Source organism: Rhamphochromis longiceps, linkage group LG3 (assembly GCF_057381845.1).
Source record: "Rhamphochromis longiceps isolate RC_006_pf linkage group LG3, R_longiceps_female_GT1.1, whole genome shotgun sequence".
NCBI lineage: Eukaryota > Metazoa > Chordata > Actinopteri > Cichliformes > Cichlidae > Rhamphochromis > Rhamphochromis longiceps.
Window position 1 is genome coordinate 46,446,335 of NC_140559.1, and position 25,255 is coordinate 46,471,589.

The following is a 25,255-nucleotide window of genomic DNA, read 5'->3' on the forward strand; positions in this document are numbered from 1 at the left end:
CACTGTGTTAATAAAAAGCTCACCCTAAGCACTGTATTCTTCTGTTTGACATTGCCACCCAATTAAACATGCAGTTTGTCCCATTAGTGCCTTTTGTCACCCAGTGTCCAGGTTTCAGTTCATTTCAAGGGTACCTGTGGCTCAGGTGTGGGTCAGCAACGAATCAGAGGGTCAAAAAACAGAGCAATTACCAATAAGTGATTTTAGATATTTTCCAAAAAGTTATTTTAAATTTTAAACTATTATAAATGACTTATTGGCCTATAATTCTCCCCCCCCCCCAAAAAAAAAGTCAAAGATGTCTCTCATGAATGATGTCATGGCATTTTGACTCAGAAAGAACATTCCTGTCACTAAAAGGCTAAAATAAGCTGCAGTCAGTTTTTGGCAGAGTTACTGTTATATAGCTTTTATTTATCCGGATGCAAAGTCTCATTGACATTAAAAATGTCATTTTCAAGATCACAATTCTATAAAGATAGTTCTTGTGGCCAAAAAGGTCTGGATTCATTATAATGTAGACACAATAACGCAGATTCATGAAGACACTTGCAAAATAGGTAATTTCTTTATTTTATATATAAAGGTACTGAAACCTTCGTTACCCTTTTGCATCCATCGCAGTGGTGTTAATGTTAGAGAAAATGGTGCTTATGGACATATAAAAGCACTTTATGAATGTGTGTGACTGGGTGAATAAAGGCTCGCAGTAAGAAAGCCTTTTGAGTGTTTAACCTGAGTAGATAGGCGCTATTTAAGCACCAGTCCATTTATCATTTACAGTCTTGAAGTTTAATGCTCCATACTATTTAACCAAATGATGGAAATAAAAGCTCATTATTAAAATGTTAGACTAAAAAACAAAAAAAGTATTAAAAGAAATATTCAGAAAAATATATGAACGTGAACAGGCTGTGAATATATAGTATAAAATACCATTAGAGACGCTTTATTTATGTATGTAAGAATACTAATACTACAAGGTCGGGGGGGGGGGGGGGGGGGGGGTGTCTGGTTCGGAAGGGTACGTAAAAAAAAGAAAAGAAGGGGGTACGTCTTTACGTCACACGCCGCGTTGGCTCGCAACAAGTGGTGAAAAGTTTTCAGACCCCCCCTCCCCTGTATGTTTTTGTTGGGGGAAAAGTTGTTGGGAGTTAGGTCGTGTGAATGTAGCTTCCCCGTATTTTTTTTCCCTCGCCTCTCGGTAACAGTGGGAATGCGAGTTTTTACTCCAGGGAAGTCGAGCTTCGAGCAGGGTTTTTCCTCCCTACGTCCTCCGGCTCGGACCGAAAATCTCGGTGGCCCTCATCGTTTCACCTCTGCCGTCTCGTTAGCCACCTAAGCTAGCTCCGCCGCCAGCTAACTGCCCCACAAAGTTATCGCTACCTCGTCTCACGGTGTGTGTATTTCTTTCGGAAACTTCCAGGTCGGCAGGAAAAGAAGAAGAAAAAAGAAACCGCAAACGTAGAGATGGCGGAAACCAAAATAATTTATCATATCGACGAGGAGGAGACGCCGTATTTGGTGAAGATTCCCATCGCTGCCGAAAATATCACTTTGCTGGATTTTAAACAGGTCCTGAACAAGCCAAACTACAAGTTCTTCTTCAAGTCTATGGACCAAGACTTCGGGTGAGCTCCAGTGATTTCTTTCCTTCCCCTCTCTCTGTCTCTAGTAGAAGGAGAGCTGTGAGCTTTGCATGCAAAATAAGGAGATCCATCATGCAAACGTGAATGTAGGCACAGAAATTTTGGAAAGCAGCCCCCCTTTTGTTGTGCTTGGATTTTCTGATCGGAGGAGTGACTTCCCAGAGCTAACGTGCGTACATAGTTGTGGGAGAAAATGCTGTTTGTATCTCTAAAACCACTCTATCCCATCTTGTGAGCAGTTGTGGTATATTTGTCGCTGGGGGTAACTTATGGTTCGAGGGAGGGTGAACATGCATGAAGCCAGCCTGTCTGGACCCCAGTCCCCCAAGCCCGGCCTTAATCAGAAAGTTGTAATGAGTGGTGATGAATATTCAAATACCAGAGGTAGCTGTGTCGGCTGGGACTTTTCTCAGAAAACATCATCATTACAATGGGAGGCATTCCCTGCCCCTGCTGCTTTTCTTTGCCCTAATCCTCATGCCTCCCTCCCTCCTTCAGTCCATCATCTGCTGAAATCCTCGCCTTTTCTTTCTTTCGGGTTTTGTCTCCCCTCTTTAACACTATGGCCTCCCAGCCATCCGTTCATTCCCCCAATTCCACACACACACAGACACACACAAAACCTAAACTTCCTTAGAAAGAGCCGTCTCCTCGCCTCTATCAATTCAATCTTGCTGTGTGTTTTCGCGCAGAGGAATGCATGTTTGTGGTTTATTCACACAGCGAGAGACCCTTAGGGTTTCTGTTAAATACATTGTAGTCTTGGATGAAGATTTGGTCTGGGCTATTTGCCTCTTTTACTCCGTTTGGATGGCACCAGGGAGCCTGTGCCAAGCCAGCCCTAATATCAACCCGGAGATGAGGTGGATTTTTTGGCTTTTCACTGGGCTTTGACAAAGCTGGTGGGCCACTATTAGCTGTCAACAGAAGCAACATCAATATCAGATCTGTTTAAAAATACTGTACATCTGGTCTAACCAGTGCCTGTAACCCCCCCCCCCCCCCCCCCCCAAAAAAAAATAAAAATAAATAAATAAAGATTGGAAGTTGCAGTTTACCTAATGTAGTCGAGCTGTTTACATCATAGCGTTGAGCCTGGACAGTATATAAAAGATGGATAGTTTTGGGATGGATGGGCATGATTTTCAATTCTGAAAAGTGAAGCTAATGTGGAAGTACCTTGTAATAAACAGTAGGGGGCGACTCTTCTGGTTGTGAAAATAAGTCTGCTTGCATAGAAGTGAACAAAGTGATGTCACTCCAGAATTAGAGTGTTTAGTGGGAACGTTGTAAAAGTGAGGAAAAACAGGATTTGTTTTGCTTTTGATTAAGGTAGAGCCAGTGGTGTAGCACTAGTAATGCAGTATAGTGTTTGTTTTTCTGCACTTAAAAACAACGCTGCAGCACATTCGTGGCTGGAGCCTGGCCTGTGCTCTGCGTATGGCTTATTCAGTGAATCACAAATGCACAGAAGTTGTAGTTTTTATACTCTTTACCATTACCAGTACCATTTTGGATAGTAACCTCGGGGTTTATGGGACTGCTTCGTTTTTCTAAGTAGGAAATTCAAGTTGAGGGGTACGTTCCAGTTAAACATTCCAGCTGAGAACTCGGATATCTGGACTTTCATACAAATCTCTAACACAGCATTATGGTGGGGCTTTCTTGTGTTTGGCAACCTGCTGTTGTATGAGTGAGCTCAGATTTAAAAGTCTGAATTCTGCTTCTGCAGCAAATCTAGTAATGTAGAGCCCAAGCAAGTGCCAAACACTGTCGTCTGCATTTATACCCGTAGGAGCTGCACAGACGACGATGTGTACTTACATTTCTAGGGAGATGTGTGGCAGGTTATGGCATAGGTTTTTAGACTAGTATGAACACAATGATGGCCATGTTTGGCCTACGTATTTGAAACCCATATTTAGGATTTGGGATCCATCACCTAAGCATACCATACTATAGCATCTTTCTTTTTTTTTTATAAAACAGTTTAAAAGAACTAAAACGAACACAAAGTGGTGTACATTGGAACTAAATGATAAAAATACACAAGATTGAACTAAAAATCAATTAAATACGTCAAATAAATACAAGAAAAAGAGACTTCACCATTAAGGTGATGCTTTCAAATATCTTCCATATATATATACTAATATAATCACTTACTGTTTATTACATGTAACATGAAGAAAACATGTTACTTGATACTCTGCTCACTGACTGTTTATTTTCTATTGAATTTCCTTTCAAAAGCACCACAAACTGACGCTACCAACATGAAGTTTGAAACTTTAACAAAAAGGAAACTTTCCAGACTTTTTGGAGGTCTGTTGTATTAGTTTTAGTCTAATGTCCCAAAGAGTGCGTGTGTGTGTGTGTGTGTGTGCAGCTGTCATGTGCACAGTAAGATAATTGGCGAGCTTTTCAATCAGCGTGTCGGTTTATTATGTTACCTTTACTAGACTTTGTAAGTTAACTGTCAGATTAAGAGCTTGTCCCTGTGTAACTGGGTAACACATGATTATGTTTAGACCCCGTGTGCTTGTGTGTGAGTACTAAATGTTAAACGTCTCAAACAAGCCACCCTCTGGAAACTCTCAAAGACTGTATGGCCTGTCTTTAAGTTAAATTGCACTGTCTGGCATCATGCTCTCTCATTTGAATATCTCCAACTGAGTTCAGATGAAAAATTTCAAACATAGCTCTGAGTCAGCTGTCCAATCAAAGCAGGGACTTTTTCTCCCCCTCTCTTCCCCCTGCTCTCTCTTAACCAGGAGAGGAGTGTGTAATAGTGTGTGTTTTCATTTGTCCTGGGTTGAGGCCAGCTGTCGAGGAGATCTGTGTGTGTGGCAGAGCAGGCCAGGGCTGGTGCTAGGAACCTGGACCTGGACAGGGGCCATTTGCTGGGTGTCTATGGGGAGAAGAAAGGGAGAGAAGGAACAGGGTGGTGTTCACTTAGAGTCACTGGATATTCTGCTGTATACATGTGCGCTGAGAAGGGATCAGGGAGCTGTTTGAGTAAGATTAATTGTTAGAACAGCAATGCCGTGTTGAGAGTGAGGAATTTAAGGGTAGCAAGGGACTTGAAGAATGGTAGTCGGCAGGGAAAAGTTTAAGTTAATCCAACAGGACTCTGCATATTTCAGAGTTGTTTATGCATTGTATTCGAGGCATTTCAGTATGTGAGTGAAATGACTTTCGACTGTGGTCTCTTGTTTGTTTGGGGGACAGAGGAATGACGACAATCTTACTCTCTGCAGACAATTTGTGCATCTGTCCATCTGCCGTCTAGGTGCAGATTTGTGCTGAAAAAGCGTAATGGATAGGAAGAAAAAATATTGTTAGCTACATCAGTAGCCACATAGACAGGGCTCTCAAAACCTGCAGCAGATCCTCAATAGTGCCCACTACAATCCGGCTGTATGCTAGCATGCACCCACAAAACCAGCTCTCAACAGCTGCTTACAAAAGCCCAGTGGAACCTGACCAAGTCTCACACACTTAAGAGGAGGTACGCTGGCATGTGAAGCTGGAAAAAGGAGACTTTTGGAGACGCTTGAACAGCCAAGTGTCCTCTATGTAGCACTTACGCCCAGCTCGGTCTCTTGGAACTACTGTAGCTGAAGCCAAATGTTTGCCTCTCTGTAAACATGGAAGTCTTAGATGGAGGAGGGGAAAACTGCCAGACGGATGTGTTGTCTTTAAAGAATTTAGACCATGTTGGCTATTAATGTTAAGTAGCTGCTGTTATCTGTAATGGCTTTGCATGCAGATTTAGTTGACCGGGTTGTGTAATTCACAAGTAGGCTCAATGTGTTTTAGCTCATTGTGGTAAAAGAAGAAATTCCACAGTGTCTGTGAAGCAGTTTTGTGATGTTTGTTGTTAGTGTGCTGATTCATGGCTCCATGACTTGGGTGGTATTTTGGAAATAAGATTAGAAGCAGGATCCCAGTGATAAGCTTGTACTTATACTGGTGTGGAGTTTACTTTTAATGGGGGCTAACTGAAGCTAAATTAGTTAAATGTTGCTTTAATATTCATTTAAACCTCTTACAATACTGCTACATTACATTTAGATCAACTTGATATACATTCAAGGAATCTGAGGGCAGGAAGGAGACTGACTGTTTTGGCTCTCCTTTGTGTACAACTAAGATATTAGCAAAATGACACCACGCCAACACTGTGGAAGTCGCATTCGCACTTTAAGAATAAGTGCAATTTTGTTAATACAATAGTCCGAAAGAACAAGAAAGGTGATGGATTTGTGCCAGAGGAAGTAACAGAGGCTCATCAGCTTTACTGTAAAGATCATCCTCCCCTAATAGCCTATTCAGTAAGGAGCCAGTATAATTCAGTTCAGGTTTAGTTATATAGTCCCAGTTCACAACAGCAGTCGCTCAAAGATACTTGCAGGGTTATTGCAGGATTAAGATGGTACATTGTTACAGAGAGAACCCCAACAATTAGATAAGCCCTGGTGTGTGACTACAAATGCTAAAAAAGCCAGTCCTAGGCAAGGTTTCCTCTACCTCTGCTGACTGAATCCAAAACATTTTTAATACAATTTCTGTGCCCTTGTTTCGTTTCATTTCATTTCAGAGATATTTTTGAGACTCTCGACTGGGTCACACTAGTTTCTTTCTTCTGCTGTCGTCACACTTCAGGGGTGTTTTTTGCCAGCCCCTAGTTTGGTAGTGTTGGTGAGATACTTGGATGTGTTATACAATCAATTCCCTATTATAATCAAAAACATGCAAATTATTTTATCCTTAAACCAAGTTTTTCTTATATAAAGGAATTTTTTGTACCTCCCAGAGAGGTTCTGTTCAACCATGAGTTGAACCCCTTCTTATCTCTATTGCCTTTACTCTTCATAGCAAGTAATCTGACTGGCCTATGTAGCCACCCACCAAAAACACAAAACAAAAGCCTTTAAACTCATTATCCTTTTTGTTTCATTAGAAAATGTTCCTCAGGTTTGGCCGAATGCGATCCTCCTCCCAGCCGTCCAGTTTTTCAGTGAAATCAGTTTTAATATGAGTGTGATCGACTGCAGCTGCATTGATGTGGCTGTAAGCTGATGATTTACCCAGATGGGTTTTGAGTTAACCCTGACACTTTGATTTGGTGCAGCTGTGTTGTTGTCACGGGCTCATATATTTCATGTAATGTGTCGGTAATGTAAACTGTTTAATTCCCCTCCGCACTTTCACTTTTTCCATCTATGACTTAATGTCGTTTTCAGCCCTCTTTTCTCCACTGCAGTGTACCATACAGATCACACTTATCATGATGTCAGAAAACCAGAACCGTTCAAACCTACTGAACCTCCCTGTGTGTCTCTGTTCTTCAGGGTGGTGAAGGAAGAGATTTCAGACGACAGTGCCAAGTTGCCATGTTTCAACGGCAGAGTGGTGTCATGGGTAAGAGATGATAAACTTGCTGTTTATTTTCTTTTTAAAGCAGGAGTGGAAGCTATACACATTTCCCTGCTAACCTTTCTTTTTCCATCATTTCCTCTTGAGGCTTGTCTGAAAATGTCAAGACTTAACTTTAATCTCAAGAATAAGCCTACATCATGTTTAGCCAGAGGGTGTTTGCAAAAACCACCTCTTCTTTTTCCTGTGTCTTCCTTCAGACCTCCCTCAGACCAACAGTCTTGTCTAACCAGCAGCAGTAAAATGAAGTAATTAGATTTCAGATTTTTAGCCATTAACTTTGCACAATTATATGTCATCAGAGAGTTTGCACATCTGGTCCTGGCTTGCTCTTTGGTGAAACGTTTGGAAACTTGGAACAGGAAAAAAACTGAACCAGAGTAACTGTCCACCCAGGTAAAACAGGAGGGAGCAGATTCAGCAGAAGTATGGGGAAAATTGTTCTTGGAGCTTTATCAACAGTCTGAGTCACTGGTAGTTTTGCTAGACTGTTACTCTCAGACTTCAATAAATCTTTTGTCACTTGAGAATTTTCTTACACTGAGCGCCTTGAACCGACTGTTTCTTTGCATGACATTTCCCTTTTAAACATTTAAAAGAGATTTGTCAAATGAAAGCGTGCACATTTTAACCTGGAGACAGACATGATGTCCATGTTTGCAGTAAGGCTGATGCACTTTTTCCATTTTTCTGAGAGAGGGTCCCTACAAATATTTTCCATATCATAGTTATGCTTCCATTCAGCTTGAGAGGGGTCCTTTTTGTACCATTTGTTTTACCCCGTTATGTGTTTTAACACCGAGGGCAGTAGAGATAAAGCTCTTATCTGCTTTATATTCATAGGTGTTTTTGTGTTGTTTCCTCTGCTATTTGTGTAAATTGAAAGTTTACAAAATTTCCATCCATCCACCTTCTGCCTCTTATCTGGGTCCAGGTTGTGGGACAGTAGTCTAAGCTGAAATGTCTAGACTTCCCTGTCTCCCTGACGTTTATTCTAGCTCTTTCAAGGGGGACAACGCAGGCAGTTTCAGGCCTGGGTCTAATCCGGGGCCTGCTCCCACTAACACATGCCCAAAACACTTCACCAAGAAGCATCCAGGAGGCATCCTAGTCAGATGCCTGAACAATCTCAACTGGGTCCTTTTTGTGTGGAGCATTAGCAGCTGCAGTTTGAGCGCCTCCTTAACTACCAACTCCACAGTCTATCTTTAAGGCTGGGCCAAGCCACCCTTTGGAGGAAGCTCACTTCCTTCTCCTTGTATCTGCCATCTCGTAGTTTCAGTGGATACCCACAGCTTAGGGCCGTAGGTCAGAGTAGGAACGTAGATCGACTGGTAGAGCAGCGGCTTTGCTTTCAAGCTAACTCTTACTTCACCACAACAGACTGATATAGCATCACTGCTGACACCACACCAGTATACCAGTCTCATGCTCCACTCACACCTCAGTGACCCTTTAAATTACCCCACTTGGGGCATCCCACCCCTTTCCAGCTGAGAACTGTGACCTCAGACTTGGAGGTCCTTATTGTCAAAGCACAAACTAAATGCCTATTATTAAATTTACGCATTTACATCAATGTCAGCAAAAACTCAATACTATAAACAAGATGCTATATTAAACTGGCTCTCATTAAAAAGATAGTTCATTATTTTCTTTGCCAGGTAATTGTCAAATCTGGCCGGGGTGGCTGCAAGTCCTTATAAAGCTTTTATCTTAAATACGTATTTGCTAATAAACAACCTTAAAAGTTTTAAATGGTCTTAAATTCATTTTAAATGTGTCTTAAATTTTTTTTTAGTCAACTCGCAGCTAAAATGTTGACCAGCAACATTAAAATTTTCACTCTGTCTACACATTGATATCCTACAATGTGACTGCATTGTCAAGCTGAGCTATTTTGGAACAACTGGACCCCCGATTTAGAAGGCGATATTAGCAGGAAAGCATGCATCACAGTTGTTTACATGCAGCAATGCATGACTTGGCCATGTGCAAACACATAGAATAGTATTAGGCGAGAAAGTCAAGTTGAAATTCTGTAGCCGCACGGAATTTAACATATGCAAACATTTAAATGAGCATATCGAGATAGAAAAGGCGTTTTTAAGTTTGCCAAACAAATTCACAAAGGAAGCAAATGTTTCTCTGATTGTGTTAACTGATACTCGAGCCGAGCTGCACGCAGCGTGGCTTGTTAGCAGTTATAGCACAGCGAGTTGCCAGGTACAGCTTTCATACTTTCCATTTCTCTTGTAGAAGACCCAGTTGTTGTACTCCACCCTGCGGGTTGCATTTAAAAGGAGACAAAACACTGAGACTTGGCCCAGATAAGAAGGACAGGGGCTGGAGCATCTGTTAAGTGCATAAGAACTCAAAGAGAGGGAGAACAAAGCTCAGACACCAGAGGGACTGATATGCGATCTGCACAGAGAGATGGATGAAGGGATCCCAGAAGATGAGTGTTTCACAGTTACGTAGCCATTAATGGAGAGCAAAAAGCAGGGAGTGACTGGATAAAGTGGGCGAACGTCTCTGTGCACATGCTTGTGGACATTTGGTTGAGTTATTTTGACAGGAAATACAAAGCATGTTTATATGAAGTCACTGAATGCACCAAACTTCCCAAACTCTGGAGCTCATATGAAGTTTATAATAAGAAACGTTATGTGTGGGCTCTGCAGTGATGTAAGAAGGCCTGGACTCCGCTCTCTGTGTTTCTATGGTCCATGTAATTGGAAGCTATATGCCATTCATCCTAATTGTTGATGTGTGATACCTCTCTCTCCCCTTGTATGTGTGTGTGTGGACACTTTTGTTGTATAATGAAGAGAGACAGGTTAAGTGTAGGATAGCGTTTCAGTTTGCCCTTGAGACCTTCGTCTGAAAAGAGTACAGTGTTTGTATGTGAAAGTAATTGACATAGTACCCGTTTTTCCTCCCTCTGCCCTCCACCTCCTTCCTTCTCGTCCTTTCATTCCTCTTCTTTTTTTTCACCCTCTCGTCTCTCTGCCCTCTCTTACTTTGTGCCAGTTTCTCACCACTCCACATACTTGCCTACTTTTTTCCTAATACTTTCCATCCTGCTTCCCTCGACCTTTACCTCAGATTCTTTCCTCTCTTTATTATTTTTTTGTGTTGTCTCTAAATCTTTTATTTTGCTTCCTTTTATATATCAGTTGGTATCTTCAGACACTCCAGCAGCAGAGCCTCCAGTGGCAGTGGTCCCCCCTGTGGAAACAACTGCCCAGCCTTTGCCCCCTCCGCCACCCCTTCCTCCCCCACCTGCAGAGAGGACCGGGGGCATCGGGGACTCCAGACCACCATCTTTCCAGTAAGCAACACACACACACACACACACACACACACACACACACACACACACACACACGTGAATCATGAATCATTTACTGTGTATTTAAAGTGAGGGAAATGATTATTTGATCCCCTGCTGAAGTTTGCAAGCTTGCTCACTTATCAGGAAATGAACAGTTTCAAATTTTAAGGTAGTTTAAGGTAACATCAGCGAACAATCCTGAAAAAAACACTGCATAAAAGTTTTAAACTGATTTGCATGTCACTGTCATGAAATTAGTATTTGATCAACAAGTAAAACTTAGTACTTGGTGGAGAAACTCTTGTTAGCAAGCACAGCTGTAAGATGTTTCTTGTAGTTGGTCACCAGGTTTGCACAAATCTTTAAATCCTTTCTTAGCTGCCCCATGGCAGCTCAAAACTTCAGCTTCCTCCACAGAGTTTGTATAAGTCTGAGGTTTGAAGACTGGCTAGGCCACTTCATGATTTCCTGCTTCATCTGTAGCTGCTCCTTTGTTGCCTTGGTGATTTTTTGGTCATGCTAGAACATCCATCCATGACCCGTTTTCGGCGTTCTGGCTGAGAGAAGGAGGTTCTCGTCCGTGATTGTATATTACATGTCTTGTTCATTGACATCCTCGATGCAGTGAAGTCATCCTGTCCCCTTAGCAGAAAAACAGCCCCAATAATGGTTCCAACTCCTGAACTGCAGGGATGTGCTCGGCATTTTCCTCCTTTCAAACACAGTTGGTTGAGATGATGTCAAAGAGCTAGATTTGAATTTTACAGTGTTTATTTATCGGATAAAATAAGTTAAATGTCACTGTTATTATTGTCCGGCTGGAAACAGCGGAGGTGTCCAAATTCAGAGGCTGGGTCCACCTGAGGACCCGGCCTTCGTGGTCTAAGTGGGTCGGGTAGACCGGAAATGAGCGACCGTGAAATTGGACGGTCTAGCCTTCAGAACTACGTCACGAGCTCTCTCGGTGGAGTGAAACTCTGCCGTCTGCTCCTTGCTATCTAAAATATAACCGGACGCTGGCGTACATTTTCGACCATCTCACACTTCAGTTTAATCAGTTTTCTGTCTGACGTTTATTCAGCTGTGTGAAAACCGCCGGAGGAACCCTCCCGAGAGATTAATAAAGTTTTGTTTAATCTAATCTAATAATTTTAATCTCAGCCAAACCGATTTACTCACGAACAAATAAAACACTGAAAAAGCCAAACAATAACATGTTTAAGTTATTTAAGTGACTTATATATCATGTTTATCCTGAGTAGTGAAAGACCGCGGGGGTTTATAAACGATGTGCCGGGAGTTTGCTGTTCTCGTCAGCTCAAGTTTACACAGCTACATTCTCGCCTGAAAATATGTTGAAAGTTTATTTTGTGACCCAGAAAGAATAATTAGAGTAGTATTAAAACTAAGTAACTGCAGTAGTAGTAGCCATTGTTGGAAACTGGAATTGCCTGGGCCTATCTGGGGTATGGTTTTTAAATTTTGTTGTCCGGGTGGAAAATCGGGAGATTTTCGGCAGGGGCACTGAAATTCTGAAAGACATGCAGTTTGTGGGGATAGGTTAATTGGATAATCCAAATTGCCACTAGGTGTGAATGTGCGAGTGAATGTGAGTATGAATGGTTGTCTGTCCTTGTGTGTTAGCCCTGCGACAGACTGGCGACCTGTCCAGGGAGTACTCCGCCTCTCGCCCTATGACAGCTGGGATTGGCTCCAGCACCCCCCGCGACCCTGAAAAGGATAAGCGGTAGCGAATGGATGGATGGATGGCACTGAAATTCGGGATTCTCACAGAAAAATCAGGAAGGGTGGCATGTATGGATGTTGTGTGCGCTGCAGGATTTCATTGCATTGTGCTCAAGTGTGTTACCAGTGTTGTTCTTAGCGACTGTGATCCCAACTGTCTTCAGGTCATTAACAAGCTGATCTCATGTAGTTTTGGGATGATCCACCACTTTTCACCCATTGTACTTGAAGACTTGCAACACACACCTGTGCTCCTCCTATAGTTTTAATTAGAAACTGTATATTTACCTGAATATCTCACACTCTCAGAGTATCAGGTTTACGCACGAATATGTGAGCTCATTTGAAACTGATCTTAGCTGGGACCGCCCTTGTTATTGACACAAGGAAAAGCTTTCAATCCCTGAGTAGACAGATCTGATTGAAGTGTTCCCTCACACAGTTTGAGTATGTTTTTTGCCATATTCAAGAACTTCCAGTGTGCTTTGAAATGTTGTGAAATGTGGTCTAGTTGGTTTGGATAGTTGGGGTTACTGCAGAAAACTGTAACATCACATTAAGTTGATATGACAAATGTGTCAACAAACAGTTTCCTAGTGATTATTCTTGTTTAACACTGTTTTGGAAAGATCTGCTAATCGCAGTGAACCAACTGGTTTCTCACTTTGTTTGCTGTCAGTTCCTGGGCAGGTATTCAACGCTGGGTTTACCAGAACCTGCATTGAGACAGAGGCTACCAAAAACATTAGTTTTGAGCTGAAAAAGCAAAACGAAGAAGTGAATGAAGCTTAAAAACTGTCAAGCTAATACAAGTCTTTAGAGCAAGAATGAGATCTCATCTTACATATAGTCATTTCATTTTTTAAGACAAACAAACAAAAACATCCATGCGCGCGCACACACGTGTGTGATTAGGACAGCTTTTAAAAAAGCAAAAAACCAGTATAAATTTCAAAATAACTATTTATTATTTATTTGTATTATATTATGTCATATTGTACAGCTTGTACATACATGTACGAAGAAGGTTAAAGTGGGACTTCACAGGTGGGCAAGCTGTAAGATCAGGTGTAGCAAAAATGTGTATCAGTGTGGGCCAAAAAATCAGAAGTGGTTGCACACTGTTTTGTATTGGGATATCCAGTAGATCTTTGCATTATTGTACATAAATCATAGGTCAGCTGTGATGAACTGCTACTCTGATATTCACTGCTCTTTGTGGATCGAGCCAATTGAACTCAACAGGATATAAACAGATGATTCAATAGCTGTAGGGATGATTTCTAACACCTGGGCAGTATAAAGCTAATCAAAAAGGTAGAATTCAGTGAGTGAATCTAATCAGCGTCACCAGCTTAGATATACATCGATGTTTGCTGCCTTTCATGTAATCTAATATTGATATTGATATGACCAATCCAACATTACTGAAAACTATAGTTGTAACCATAGTCCATCCTTTATCTTTATAAAAAACCAAGTATATCTGCACACTGCTTTTTCACAAGTCATTAGTAAGGAAGTAAAGAAGAAAAAGTAAATTAGTTATTTGTTTCCATAATATGTTTGGAGCTAGACCGACACCTTACTGCTCATACGTGACAATCTTCAAATGAAAGGGTCTCTGGTACCAAAGAAAAGGTTCAGTTTAACCAGCTGTTTTTATGACTGGGTGGTGTCCGGGGTACTGGATGCTGATGTATTATCAGTGTAGATATAACACCAAGCTATGAGAAACTGATTTTGGGGGAAAGTTCTTTGTTTTTTTTGTATGTTAAAAAACAATCAACCAGCCATTTAATTGTGGGTCTCATGAATCCAGTGTTAGTTGTGCTTTTAAGTTTTTATAGTGTGGACAGTGGGTCTGAATCTTAAAAGCAAACTAATTATCATTCAGTCTGATTGTGGTTGTGTTGATGTACACACAGCTTACAAAAATGAAGAAATCCATGTGAGTGGTAGAAAAAATGAAAAGCTTACTGTGTGATGTCAATAAAATTACAGTAGCTCTAATGCACAGTGACCATGCCGTGCTTTGTGTCTTCATGTGTCTTAAACTTTTTGATCATTGTAGGAAAATGTGCTAATATTGGACCAGCAAAGAGATTGTGCTGTTCTATAGCCTTCACTGCAATAAGAGACAATGTAATACATAGCAGATGTCATGTCCAAGGCCTGATTAAAGTGACACGTACCTGACCGACAACTTTAATGTAAGCAACATTAAGCACATAATGCTAAAAGTATGTATTAAAATGTTGATTTGGTGTTTAAAAGGGAACAGTTGTACGTGTGTTCAGCTCTATATTTGTATTCTTAGACTCACAGAGTAGTCTGACAGCATCTAAGGAGCCTATACTGGGCCTTGGTCCTTCTCAGGACACTTATTTGGACAATTACCAAGTTGTTTTTAAATAGCGTGATATAAATATGTAAATGTTCTGTAAATGTGACAGAAAATAAGGAAAAGAGTGAGTAGTTCTGTTTAACTGAAGAATAGTCTAGAGTTTGACTAAAGAAATGGACTGATATCAGCTGATTCTAGTTTATTACTGATAAGGATGTCTCTTGGGAGATAATAGCAAAATGTCTGCAAAGATGGCAATGAGATCATTTAGAAAAAAGGCCTCTTTTGAAGTTTGTCCAGCAGAAACACTGACAGGCTTTTCTTTTGACTGTTCAAATGTCCTCCTGAAAATATTACAGTTCTCTAAATAGCAAATTGGCACTTATTTTCTTTATTTATTTGTATGATAATTAATAAATAATATAAATACTTGTATTATGTGTCAGATTCAGTTAAGCCCATTTTCATTCAGAGGAAGCTGTTAGAAATTAGGACGAAAAAATAAAGCATAGATATTCGTATACAGCAGCAGGCAATACTGCTTTAAAAGAACAGGTAAATTAAGGAAGGGCATGTACTTTCTAGCCTACTATAATTGCAAAAATGCATAACATAAAAAACGTATGTAGTTAGAAATGCCTTTTATGTTGTAAACACTGATTAGTGCAAATCCAGTGTTGAAATCCAGTCGTGCTCTAATTCCATCTGTAATTGTGCTTGTTTTTACAGTCCCAATGCAACAGGCAGCGTGGAGACTTTGGACGACCAGACTGAAACGGAGTCTGTAGTTTCTTTCAGGAGAGAGAGGCCTCGGCACAGAGAGAGCATGGAACAACACGGTGAGACACTCGTGCACACGAAAACAATCCTTTTAATACTGCCTCCTATCAAGATTTGGCACGTCTATATCTCCCAGACACTCAATACAAGTTGATATAATCAGAGAGTTGCTGAGGAGTGAGGAATGTTTGGGATCTATAGGGAAACCCTGACTTGCACAAACATGAAAAATCATGTTGATTATTTTCCTGTTGTCTTTGGGGACTCTCGTGCGGCATCTCAGGCCCTCGTATGAACGGCCAGAGTCGTCTGGAGCGCCACCTGGCAGGATACGAGAGCTCTAGCACGGTGATGAGCAGCGAGTTAGAAACGACCAGCTTCTGCGACTCTGAGGACGATGACACGATGAGCAGGTGAGAAAGCGATAAATGTCGTATGTATCCAGTAGGTGATGGAACAGGCTAATGCGAGAGAAGCTGTCCCTTAAATTTGTGTTGACCTCCTTAAGAACCAAGCCTGTTAAAGGTTTATGAGATATTTCTGTCTCTTGACCTTTCACCTTTTGTTGAACAGGTTCAGCAGTGCCACAGAGCAGAGCACAGCTTCGAGGCTTCTTAAGCGACATCGTCGACGGAGGAAACAGCGTCCCCCACGTCTGGAGAGGGTGTGTGCGCACGATTTACTTTGTGCAAACAGATTAAATATTTTGGTCACGTCAGTGTCTGTAGTGTAATGTTGTCATTTCCTGCTCCAGGCCTCCTCCTTCAGCAGTGTTACAGATTCCACGATGTCTCTGAACATCATCACCGTCACTCTAAACATGGGTCTGTACTCTCCTCATGCACCTCATGAACCTTTAAACTTATATCTCAGATTCATTTTTCTTACCTAATGTTCACCTCGTCTTAACATTATTGTGATTTCTCAACCGTACAGAAAAGTACAACTTCCTGGGTATCAGCATAGTGGGTCAGAGCAACGAAAGGGGGGATGGAGGCATCTACATTGGCTCCATCATGAAGGGAGGAGCTGTGGCTGCTGATGGACGCATTGAACCTGGTGACATGCTGCTGCAGGTGAGGAGGAATGATGGCTTTTTCCTATATAAATGACGATGTCTTGATTTATTTAGTTTTTTAAATTACTGCTCGGACAGCTGGTTTATCCAGGAAATACCAGTGTGGTTGTTTGGTTTTGAGATCTGCTGGGTCTCATTTCAGGAGCTTTTCTAGTGGGTGATCCAGTCCAGATCAGTGCTTGTTCACTTCAGTTGTAATTCATTCCTTGTCTACATGAACACATCTGTTTCTCTCTAAACCTAAACAAAGGAAGTATTTATGCGTATGAATGCAACTGGTTTTTATTTTATTTTTTTGTTCCGATCAAGAAGCTAGAACTGGGAAATTACTGACATTTTTCTGTTGAAAAGACTTTGATTAATCAGCTACCAAAACAGTTGGTTGTTATTCTTCATCATCAGCATCAATAAATAATTCATCTCCACTTATGAGTCTAAATAAACCTTTTTCTTATGCCTCATTATCCCCTCTCCTCCTAGGTGAATGACATCAATTTTGAAAATATGAGTAACGACGATGCAGTGCGGGTCCTGAGGGAGATTGTACACAAGCCAGGGTATGTTGTTTTTTTTTTTTCCATCTGACTTTTTAGATGATATATCAAATGTTTTCAGGTTTTGTCTTGTCAACAGGTAGTAAGCTTTTGTTGTTATCAGGGATGGGTGGTATAGTCTCAAAATTATATCATGATATTTAGAGAAGCTATAATGATATTTCTGAGAATATAGGAAAAGTTTACTGAACAGCATTTTATTGATGCTTGCAGTTTTATTAAGGCAGCAGCATTTAGAAGTGTAAGTAAATAAAGGGGATTTTCCTTCTTGTCCTTCTGTGATGTTATATCTTGGGTTGGGCTTTAATCCAGCTTCTTAAAGTCCTGTTTCAGTAACTTTGATCCATCATTTGCTCTTCTTGTCTTATGATGTGTAGCTAGTGAGCGCTCCAGTGACGCTGTGTGGAGATTTGTTTAAATCGCACGTCGCTGCTAGTATCTCCTTCTTCGTAGCCTTGTGTTTTTTCCTCAAGTGGTGAAAGGTGTTCGTTCTCTCCACCTTCAGTTTTCTTGCATATTTTGCAAAGTACTGTGCTTTGGGAGGTTGTAGAAGTATCTGTCTTTTTTTGTTTTGTTTTATTAATAAATGATCATTGGAGGCTGACACACAGCTCTCACTCTCAGACATGCCCTGCCTTGTCTTGTTGCCATGTGACGTTTTTGTATCGGGTAAATCTTCACCCCAGTATTAGCGTGGACGATGTGATCTGACCGTAGTCGTGATGTTTGCGTACTCTTTTCCAGGCCCATCATCCTCACAGTGGCAAAGTGCTGGGACCCGTCTCCTCAGGGCTACTTCACTCTGCCTCGCAGTACGTACAGCTCTGCCTGAGACACAACACACGGATCCATGTTTGTGTCAGTAACTGTTTCCTAATTGTTTTCCTCACCCTGCAGATGAGCCGGTCCGACCCATTGACCCTGCAGCATGGGTCAGTCACTCCGTGGCCATGACCGGGGCTTACCCTCCCTACCCAGGCAGTTCCTCCCTCAGCACCATCACGTCCTCGTCCTCCGTCACCGAGACTGAACGTAAGCGTCTTTGCGTTCACCCTACTCTATATTTGCTCCTTTATAATATCCCCTTTAGTAATATCAGCCTTTTCATGGCTGTGTATTATTTTCATAAAACTGTCCTTCGTGTCTAGTTGTCTAGTTTCATATCCAGACTCGTGATATTCAGTCTGAATTCAGTTCATTATTCTAAAGTATCTCTTTCCCCTTCTTCAGTCTGTGTCCGTCTTTGTCTCCCACCGACACTGGCACAGGAGTCGTCTTTCACATCTGTCTTTCTGCTTTTGTCGCGGCTGTTGTGTGATAAATGACGTCTGCTGCTTTCCTGCTTTTGATCTCTTTGAAGTTCCACTCCTTGCTTTCTTGTTTTTGGCCCCGTTCTGTTTTCATCTGTCATGCTTTCTTGCATGTTTTTCCCTCCTGAGGTTTTTCCTTAACCATTCTTCATCCTTCTCCAGGTTTTGATGACTTTAACTTATCACTGCACTCTGACATGGCATCTGTCGCCAAAGCCATGGCCTCACCAGAGTCGGGTCTGGAAGTCCGGGACCGCATGTGGCTTAAAATCACCATTCCCAACGCTTTCCTAGGTAAGACAAAAAGTGGAAACGAGGCAAGAGAGACTACACTCGTTCCATGAACTTTTTGCGGCTCACAGGACTTTACAGGGCAGGCATTATGTTCACAGAATTAAAACCGTGTGACTTGTGGGAGGAAAAACCCCTCAAGTACAAACGTGAATGCCTGTTTTGAATGAAAACATGTGTTAAATTGGAATCGCATGCAGCTGAATCACAAGGGATAATTACTACGTGTTTGTCTACTTTGTGCTTTTTGAAATGAAAATTTGGTGTTATATTCAGTCTCTGATTTTATTACTTTCCCCCCTAACTTCTTAATGCACTCTAACACAGCAGCTTACAGGCACACCTCAGGCGTCAGGCAGGTTTTTTTTTTCAGTCAGAGGTGTTCATTTCACCTGGCTAGTTTTTGAGCTTGTCGTTTTCCTGCTAAATTCCTCTTAAAGATATCTGATTTATAAATAATCCGCTGGTTAGATTTCCACTCGGCTACTTTAGATGTAAGCCAGAAGTAAGCCCGGCGGTGTTGATGTTTCAGTTTCTCCACATAAATACATGACTCAGTGGTCTGCATCCAGCACTGGGAACCCTTCACTTTAAAACAAACTCTCAAACAGAATGCAAGCAGTGAGGTTACAGACATGGGGAAGTTAAATATAAGGAAGTGTATTAGGAATAAAATGTGTAACCACACCCAGCCAGCTGTGTGGTGTGGTACATTTGATGGCGGTGTTGCTTTTGTTGCTCTTCACTGCAGCTGTTATGGTGCTGCATTTAAAGTTCAATGTTTTTTCTCAAACTCAATCTGCTGTTTCTCAAACTGTCTACAGGCATAACATCAGATATGAAAACATCTGTTGTTTTCATATTGATGTGGCCTCCAGAGGGAGACAAACAACATTAATGAGTTAGTGTCTTTATCTAGTTCAATCAGTGTGGTAACTACGGCTTAACACATAACCTGAATTCTAAAATCCTCCGCACATATTGACAAGTTGAACTGAAAAATTCAAATTTGTATTTACCTATTGATTATTTTACACATCAAGTAATCTATCAAGTCAATCGATTAATGGAGTAATAAGATAAGAAACGTTTTTGTCTTATTATGGATCAACTGCTCCTTCTTGTTTAATTACTGTTTAATAACGGCGCCGCCTCTTTGCTCCTCGCGGTGTGTAAACAGACTCCGGCTCCACATTAAAGTGTGCCAGCATCATCATCCCTGCAGCAGTGACCTAATGTTAAACTTTTTATTCACACTCTGCACCTAAATATGTTTCTATTGCGGGTCTGTTTTTAGTCACAAATGTGAGTGAAATGCTCCCGTTTACATGACTCGATAAATCGTCGCACTGAACCATTAATCTCAGGTCCCCCTTTTTTTGTAACAATGTTGGGTTTTACTGTTATATTTACCGGCCTGCGGCGCTCTTTTTCAAATTTTTCCTTCTGTGTTTACTGGTGATTTGAACAAAATTCCATCATGGGTGCAAATTTTAGTGACTGTTAAGCCACATGACGAACGTGACGCTTAAAACAAAAGCATTCACAGGGGATGAACATGAAACATGAACTGGGATTTATGATTATTTAAAAAACATATGTTAATAACTGAGGTATGCTCGTGCAAAGTTTTGCACGAGAGGGAAAAAGGTCCATGCAGATATATGTATGGTATGTTCATTATAATAAGAAGTTCTTTAATTATCATTTTCATTTAGTACGTTTTCTGGTTGTAGTAGGGGCTCTCACTGGGATTATGTTTAGAAAAAGAGTCATGTGTGAAACAAATCTTTTTATGTGAGCACGCACTGAGCCTAGTGTGTGTTTTTGTTTTGCTAGTTTGTTTTTAAAAGATCAGTCAAAAATTCATGATTGAATTTTATTACGAAAACCTGGCATCTATGGGACAAAATGTTTCTTAATGATGATTAGAATGATTTCTCTGCACCCCTCATCAGGTTCAGACGTAGTTGAGTGGTTGTTTCACCACATCGAGGGATTTCAGGACCGCCGTGAAGCCAGGAAGTACGCCAGCAACCTGCTGAAGGCCGGCTTCATTCGTCACACGGTCAATAAGATCACATTCTCCGAACAGTGCTACTATGTATTCGGAGACTTGAGCGACTGTGAGAACTGTGAGTGGCTGCAAAACCCTGACATCAAACACTGAGCAACACATCCGACTGCTGAGTTTTATCCTTAATCACATTTTGCACATGGGCACTGGTGGACGCACCGGTTGTAGAAGGGGTTAGACATTTGACGTCATAGTTATCAAAGGATTCTTTAATGTCCTGCCATCGCTAAAATGAAATCTCAGGAAAGAAGACCAATCATTGTCCACCAGCTGCACCATATCAACGGTTCAGATGTAGTCATCTTTTTTTCGGGTTTGGTGCAAGAAAAGATCTTTTCACGTCAGATGTTGATATTTGAAGCCATTCATCATGCAAACCTAAAAATTATTCTCTGTTAGCTGTAAATCTTGAAGGAACATTTTTGCACCATTATTCACCCTCTCCCTCGTGTCTCCCACACAGATATGGCCAATCTGTCTCTGAATGACAACGACGGTTCCAGCGGCGCCTCGGACCAGGACACCCTGGCCCCCTTGCCGCTCCCTGGGGCTTCCCCGTGGCCCATGATGCACACCTTCCCCTATCAGCCATACCCAACACATCCCTTCTCCAGCCAGCCGCCTCCGTACCACGAGCTTACCAGTTACAGCTACGCCCCGGGCAGCACTGGCAGCCAACACAGCGAAGGTAAGCGGAGAGAAATGTTCTTTTATCCAGTATTTATTTTTAGAGTGAGATGCTGTAGGTGAGGCCGCTGTGAGCAAACTCTTCCTGTTTGAAGGGCCACTCCAAAATATTACTCAAGAAGTTTAGCTTTTCATGACAGAGCTACATAGTGTGCTCTGACATTGTGTATAATATATCCTGTGGCTCTTGATGACTGTACACAGGGCTATTAATCATGGATATAATATTAGAAAATACAGTAAAACAGGACATATGAGCCTATTGCTCAATTTCTAACATTTCAGGATTTTCCTTGGCTCAGATGGGTCATTTGAAGATGACAGCACATCCCTGATCCATGTCCACTAACTGCAATAAGTCTACATTATATTATTTTCTGCCCATTTAATGAATAAAAATGTCTGAAGCTGAGTAAATGACGGGCTTTTAATAAAACATTTTACTGCTTTTGGCCTAAACCTCCTTTGTGTGAGCCAAAAGTGCCTTCATGCATGAGAACACTGCATTTCCACAAATTAAAGTACACTACCTCTTAGACTGGGATTCTGCCTCCTCCTGGTCTCAGACGACACATTTTATCTTTCACGTGTAAGATGAATGTGTTCACCACTACACCAGAGACTCAGGAGAGCGTCTGTAGCATCTGTGATTCAAAATTCGGCTATTAAAAAGTGAAAAATCAAAATGAGCAGCAATTCCTGTTGTGCAAAGGAGAGAGGATAGTTGCATATGTAGAGTTAAAGGTTGAAGACATCTGCACACAGGAGTTTGCAACCAGCCATTGCCAAAGACTAGAATGCTTCAGCCCACTCAATCGTTAATCTTCACTTTAATCAAATACAAAAGAAAATGATGCATTTTCTTGAAATCTTTGTTTAAAAGCATAAACAGCACAGTCTGGTGGCTGTACCCAGTCATATGCAAAGTGTTAGGGCCAATGGTTCCATCGCCTGCTGCTAGGACACAACTTCAATGCAAGAGTAGTAAATTTAGATCACAGTAATAAGTAATATCATAAATGAACCACCTCCTATGAACACTTTTAATTCAGTTTTTCTATAAATAAAACTGTAGACAAAGGCAGCTTAAGTTTGCTAATGTGTCTTCGTCCCATGTGTGTCCTGAGGTGCATCTTTACTGTTCTGTCTGAGCCACCACACAATCCATGCAACTAAGTTGGTCTAACCCACCTCCACCGGGGGGCAGCAGTCAGCTGTGTGGAAAATGCTAAGAAATTACACAAGAAAGACTTCACAGAAAAGTGTAAATAATTTTAGTAAAACTGGTAAATCAGCTAAGCAGTGTCATCAGAGCTCAGATTTGTTTGACTTGTTATCAAACAGTATTTTCTCTCCCGTGTTGCTGCAGGGAGCCGGAGCAGCGGCTCGACGAGAAGTGAGGGTGAGCGGCGTCGCAGCAGTAAAGGCCCTGGTAGCACTGTGGGCGGAGGGGAGAAATCCCCGTCCGGCGGTGGTGGAGAAGGTGGCGGGGCCGACTCGCGCTCCGGCAGCGGCAGCGAGTCTGAGTACTCGACGCGCAGCAGTCTGAGGCGCGGCCACGGTTCAGCCGCCCCCAGCGAGCACAGCCACGCCTCCTCCCAACGCTCGCATCATCACCGCATACCCCAACCGCCCCACATGTCCCCCTACCCGCCGGGAATCCTGCCGTACAACCCCATGATGGTGATGATGGTACCCCAGCATCCACACCCGGCCATGGCAACCGCCCACGGCCTTCAGCACACGCAGCCGATGGCGGCAGCTCCCATGCACCCCGCGTTACCTCCACCTCCTTCCTCCACTCCTGGAGGACCGCCTGGTGCTCCGCCCACTCGTGACCTGGGTTCCGTACCCCCAGAGCTCACTGCGTCACGGCAGTCGTTCCACCTGGCCATGGGAAACCCCAGCGAGTTCTTCGTGGACGTCATGTAGTTTTTTTTCTCTTCCTTGTGTTTGGTGTCCGTTCATGTGAAGTTAGTGTTCCCACTTGTGTGGACGAGGATCTGATGGTAGCTTATTGAACTCGTGTGTGCCTGTTGGAGTCGGGGCGCTTGACACTAAATTTGGTCGAACAGGGTTTTAAAGTAAGAACGACGATAGGACAAATCTCAATTGATCTATGTAGAAAGTTTAGCTTCTCTTCTTCAAATCCACTACAGAGCGCAGCCTGTTTTTATTTTTCAGGCCTTAACCCAGGAGGTTATTGTTTCCCTCCTACAGAAAACTGTACAATATTTAGCATTTGATCATTACACTCCTTCAAACACTCACTTAATATTTTATCATGGGAAGACCCTTCCAGTTCAGCCACTTGCCCTTGAGCTGCCCATCCAGAAACAACTGAGACCACAGTTTGGCACTAGAGGGCGCCAGGCACTCAGGCCAGATTCATTGGCTGCACAGGAGCAAATCAAGTGCCTTTCCATTATTATTTACGTTTTCACACTCCAGGTACAGCAAGCATCTTTTGTTTCAGCATTGTTTGACAGTGAGCCCCTCTGTATATATCTATTACTCCTGTGTATATGCAACTCTACAGACCAGCAAACTGTAATGTGAAAAGAAAGAAAGGTCCAAAAATGTCAGAAGAACTTGTTTTTAGTAATCACTGTCTAGGCCTAGTCATGAGATAACTCTTGTTGTGAGGAATGCGGGGTGGGGGTGTTTTTTTTTTTTTTTTTTGTGTCAGGCTGTAGAGGCTCGATGGTACTCGTGGCACTAGAGGTCCACAGCGGTACTTTTACCTACATGCAGTGTATATCCTCAGTAACTGTGATCCAAATGCCCCAGCTCTCCATGCTTATTTTTATGTTACTGACTCGCATTATTCACCCGTTCCTTTTTCTATGTGTGACTATATAAATCATGTGTAACCCAACTAACTATTAAGGTGCTAAATGAAGAGTCAACATTTCAGAAAGCTGACATTTATAGTGTCACATTGCTTGATTTCATATTGCCACCTTTGCTTGTGTATTTGAGAATAAATTTGATACATACTTATGGTTCAGAGTTGTTTATTTTAACTAGACACGTGAAGATTTGAATGAAGCTTGTGACCGTGAACTTTATCACATTGACAGACTGCAGTACAGATGCTGCAAAAACTCTAAGGTATGTGGGATTTGAATTTAGCTTAGCATCATGTTTTTAATAGATGTGATAATAGAAACAGAAATTATCATACGAGAGATGTTGATACGGGAAAGCTTTATGGTAGAAGTCTTTAGAATTTATTTTAATAATACAGTTAGATCCAAATCAACTAACAGAAAGCAATCAAGTAGCACATTTTAGCAACAAATCAAATACAATTGTGCATTAACACATGTTAGCTGGTTACTACACGTTGACCACACACTTTTCTAGAATAATGTTCAGACCGATTTGTACTTGTGTGTGTGTGTGGGCTGGAATTACACACAAACTGCTATAACCATTTGTAAATCTTACTTTACGCTGATGGATCACATCGTACACGTTTGTCCATGCATACCGGACAGCAGGGGGCGTTCATGCGATGTTCCAACACTGTCGAAAAGTAGTAGAAGAAGAACGTCTGTTGATTGTAAAAAAAAAATACAGCCGCAGGGGGGGCGTTTTAAAAACGCACTACACTACGCATGTCAGTAATGGTATGCCCCCCGTCCCCAAGAGCACCTCCGTTTCCCTCCCGGACGCTCCGCCCACGTCAAATTTTCTCCTAGTTTGAGGCAGGCTCTGCCTCTTACGTCCACAGGAGACCGCTGTTGTGCACGGTCAGTGTTGCCAACTTTTTTTTTTTCTGAAAAGCGACCAGTGACAAATCTGGCGACTTTTCCTGGTGTTATTGGAGACTTATGACGACTTTTTGACGTGAAAGCACGTATCGCTCTTACAGCAGCGGGTGCTGCCGTGGGCACCTCGCCGTTTAAAATAAATCAATGCACTAAAACACATCATTGCAAACTTAGAAAT

At 41.9% G+C, this 25,255-nt stretch overlaps 1 protein-coding gene across 1 annotated transcript; it reads left to right on the forward strand.

The window, feature by feature from the left end:
- Positions 1-1,077: 1,077 nt before the first annotated feature.
- Positions 1,078-24,301, forward strand: dvl2 (dishevelled segment polarity protein 2). The gene is made up of 15 exons (XM_085399910.1): positions 1,078-1,631; positions 7,007-7,076; positions 10,271-10,425; positions 15,251-15,360; positions 15,585-15,714; positions 15,875-15,965; positions 16,056-16,125; positions 16,238-16,377; positions 16,860-16,936; positions 17,678-17,745; positions 17,831-17,965; positions 18,406-18,537; positions 20,493-20,669; positions 21,075-21,299; positions 22,668-24,301. The coding sequence occupies exons 1-15, from the start codon at positions 1,471-1,473 to the stop codon at positions 23,228-23,230; spliced, it is 2,304 nt and encodes a 767-aa protein (XP_085256036.1). The 5' UTR covers positions 1,078-1,470; the 3' UTR covers positions 23,231-24,301.
- The last annotated feature ends 954 nt before the right edge of the window (positions 24,302-25,255 follow it).

Bases quoted from the DNA above. Each gene is read 5' to 3' on its own strand.
- dvl2 (XM_085399910.1), top strand. From the start codon at position 1,471: ATGGCGGAAACCAAAATAATTTATCATATCGACGAGGAGGAGACGCCG. The intron at 10,426-15,250 runs GTAAGCAACACA...TTGTTTTTACAG, and splicing joins TCCAGACCACCATCTTTCCA to TCCCAATGCAACAGGCAGCG. The intron at 16,126-16,237 runs GTCTGTACTCTC...TCAACCGTACAG, and splicing joins CACCGTCACTCTAAACATGG to AAAAGTACAACTTCCTGGGT.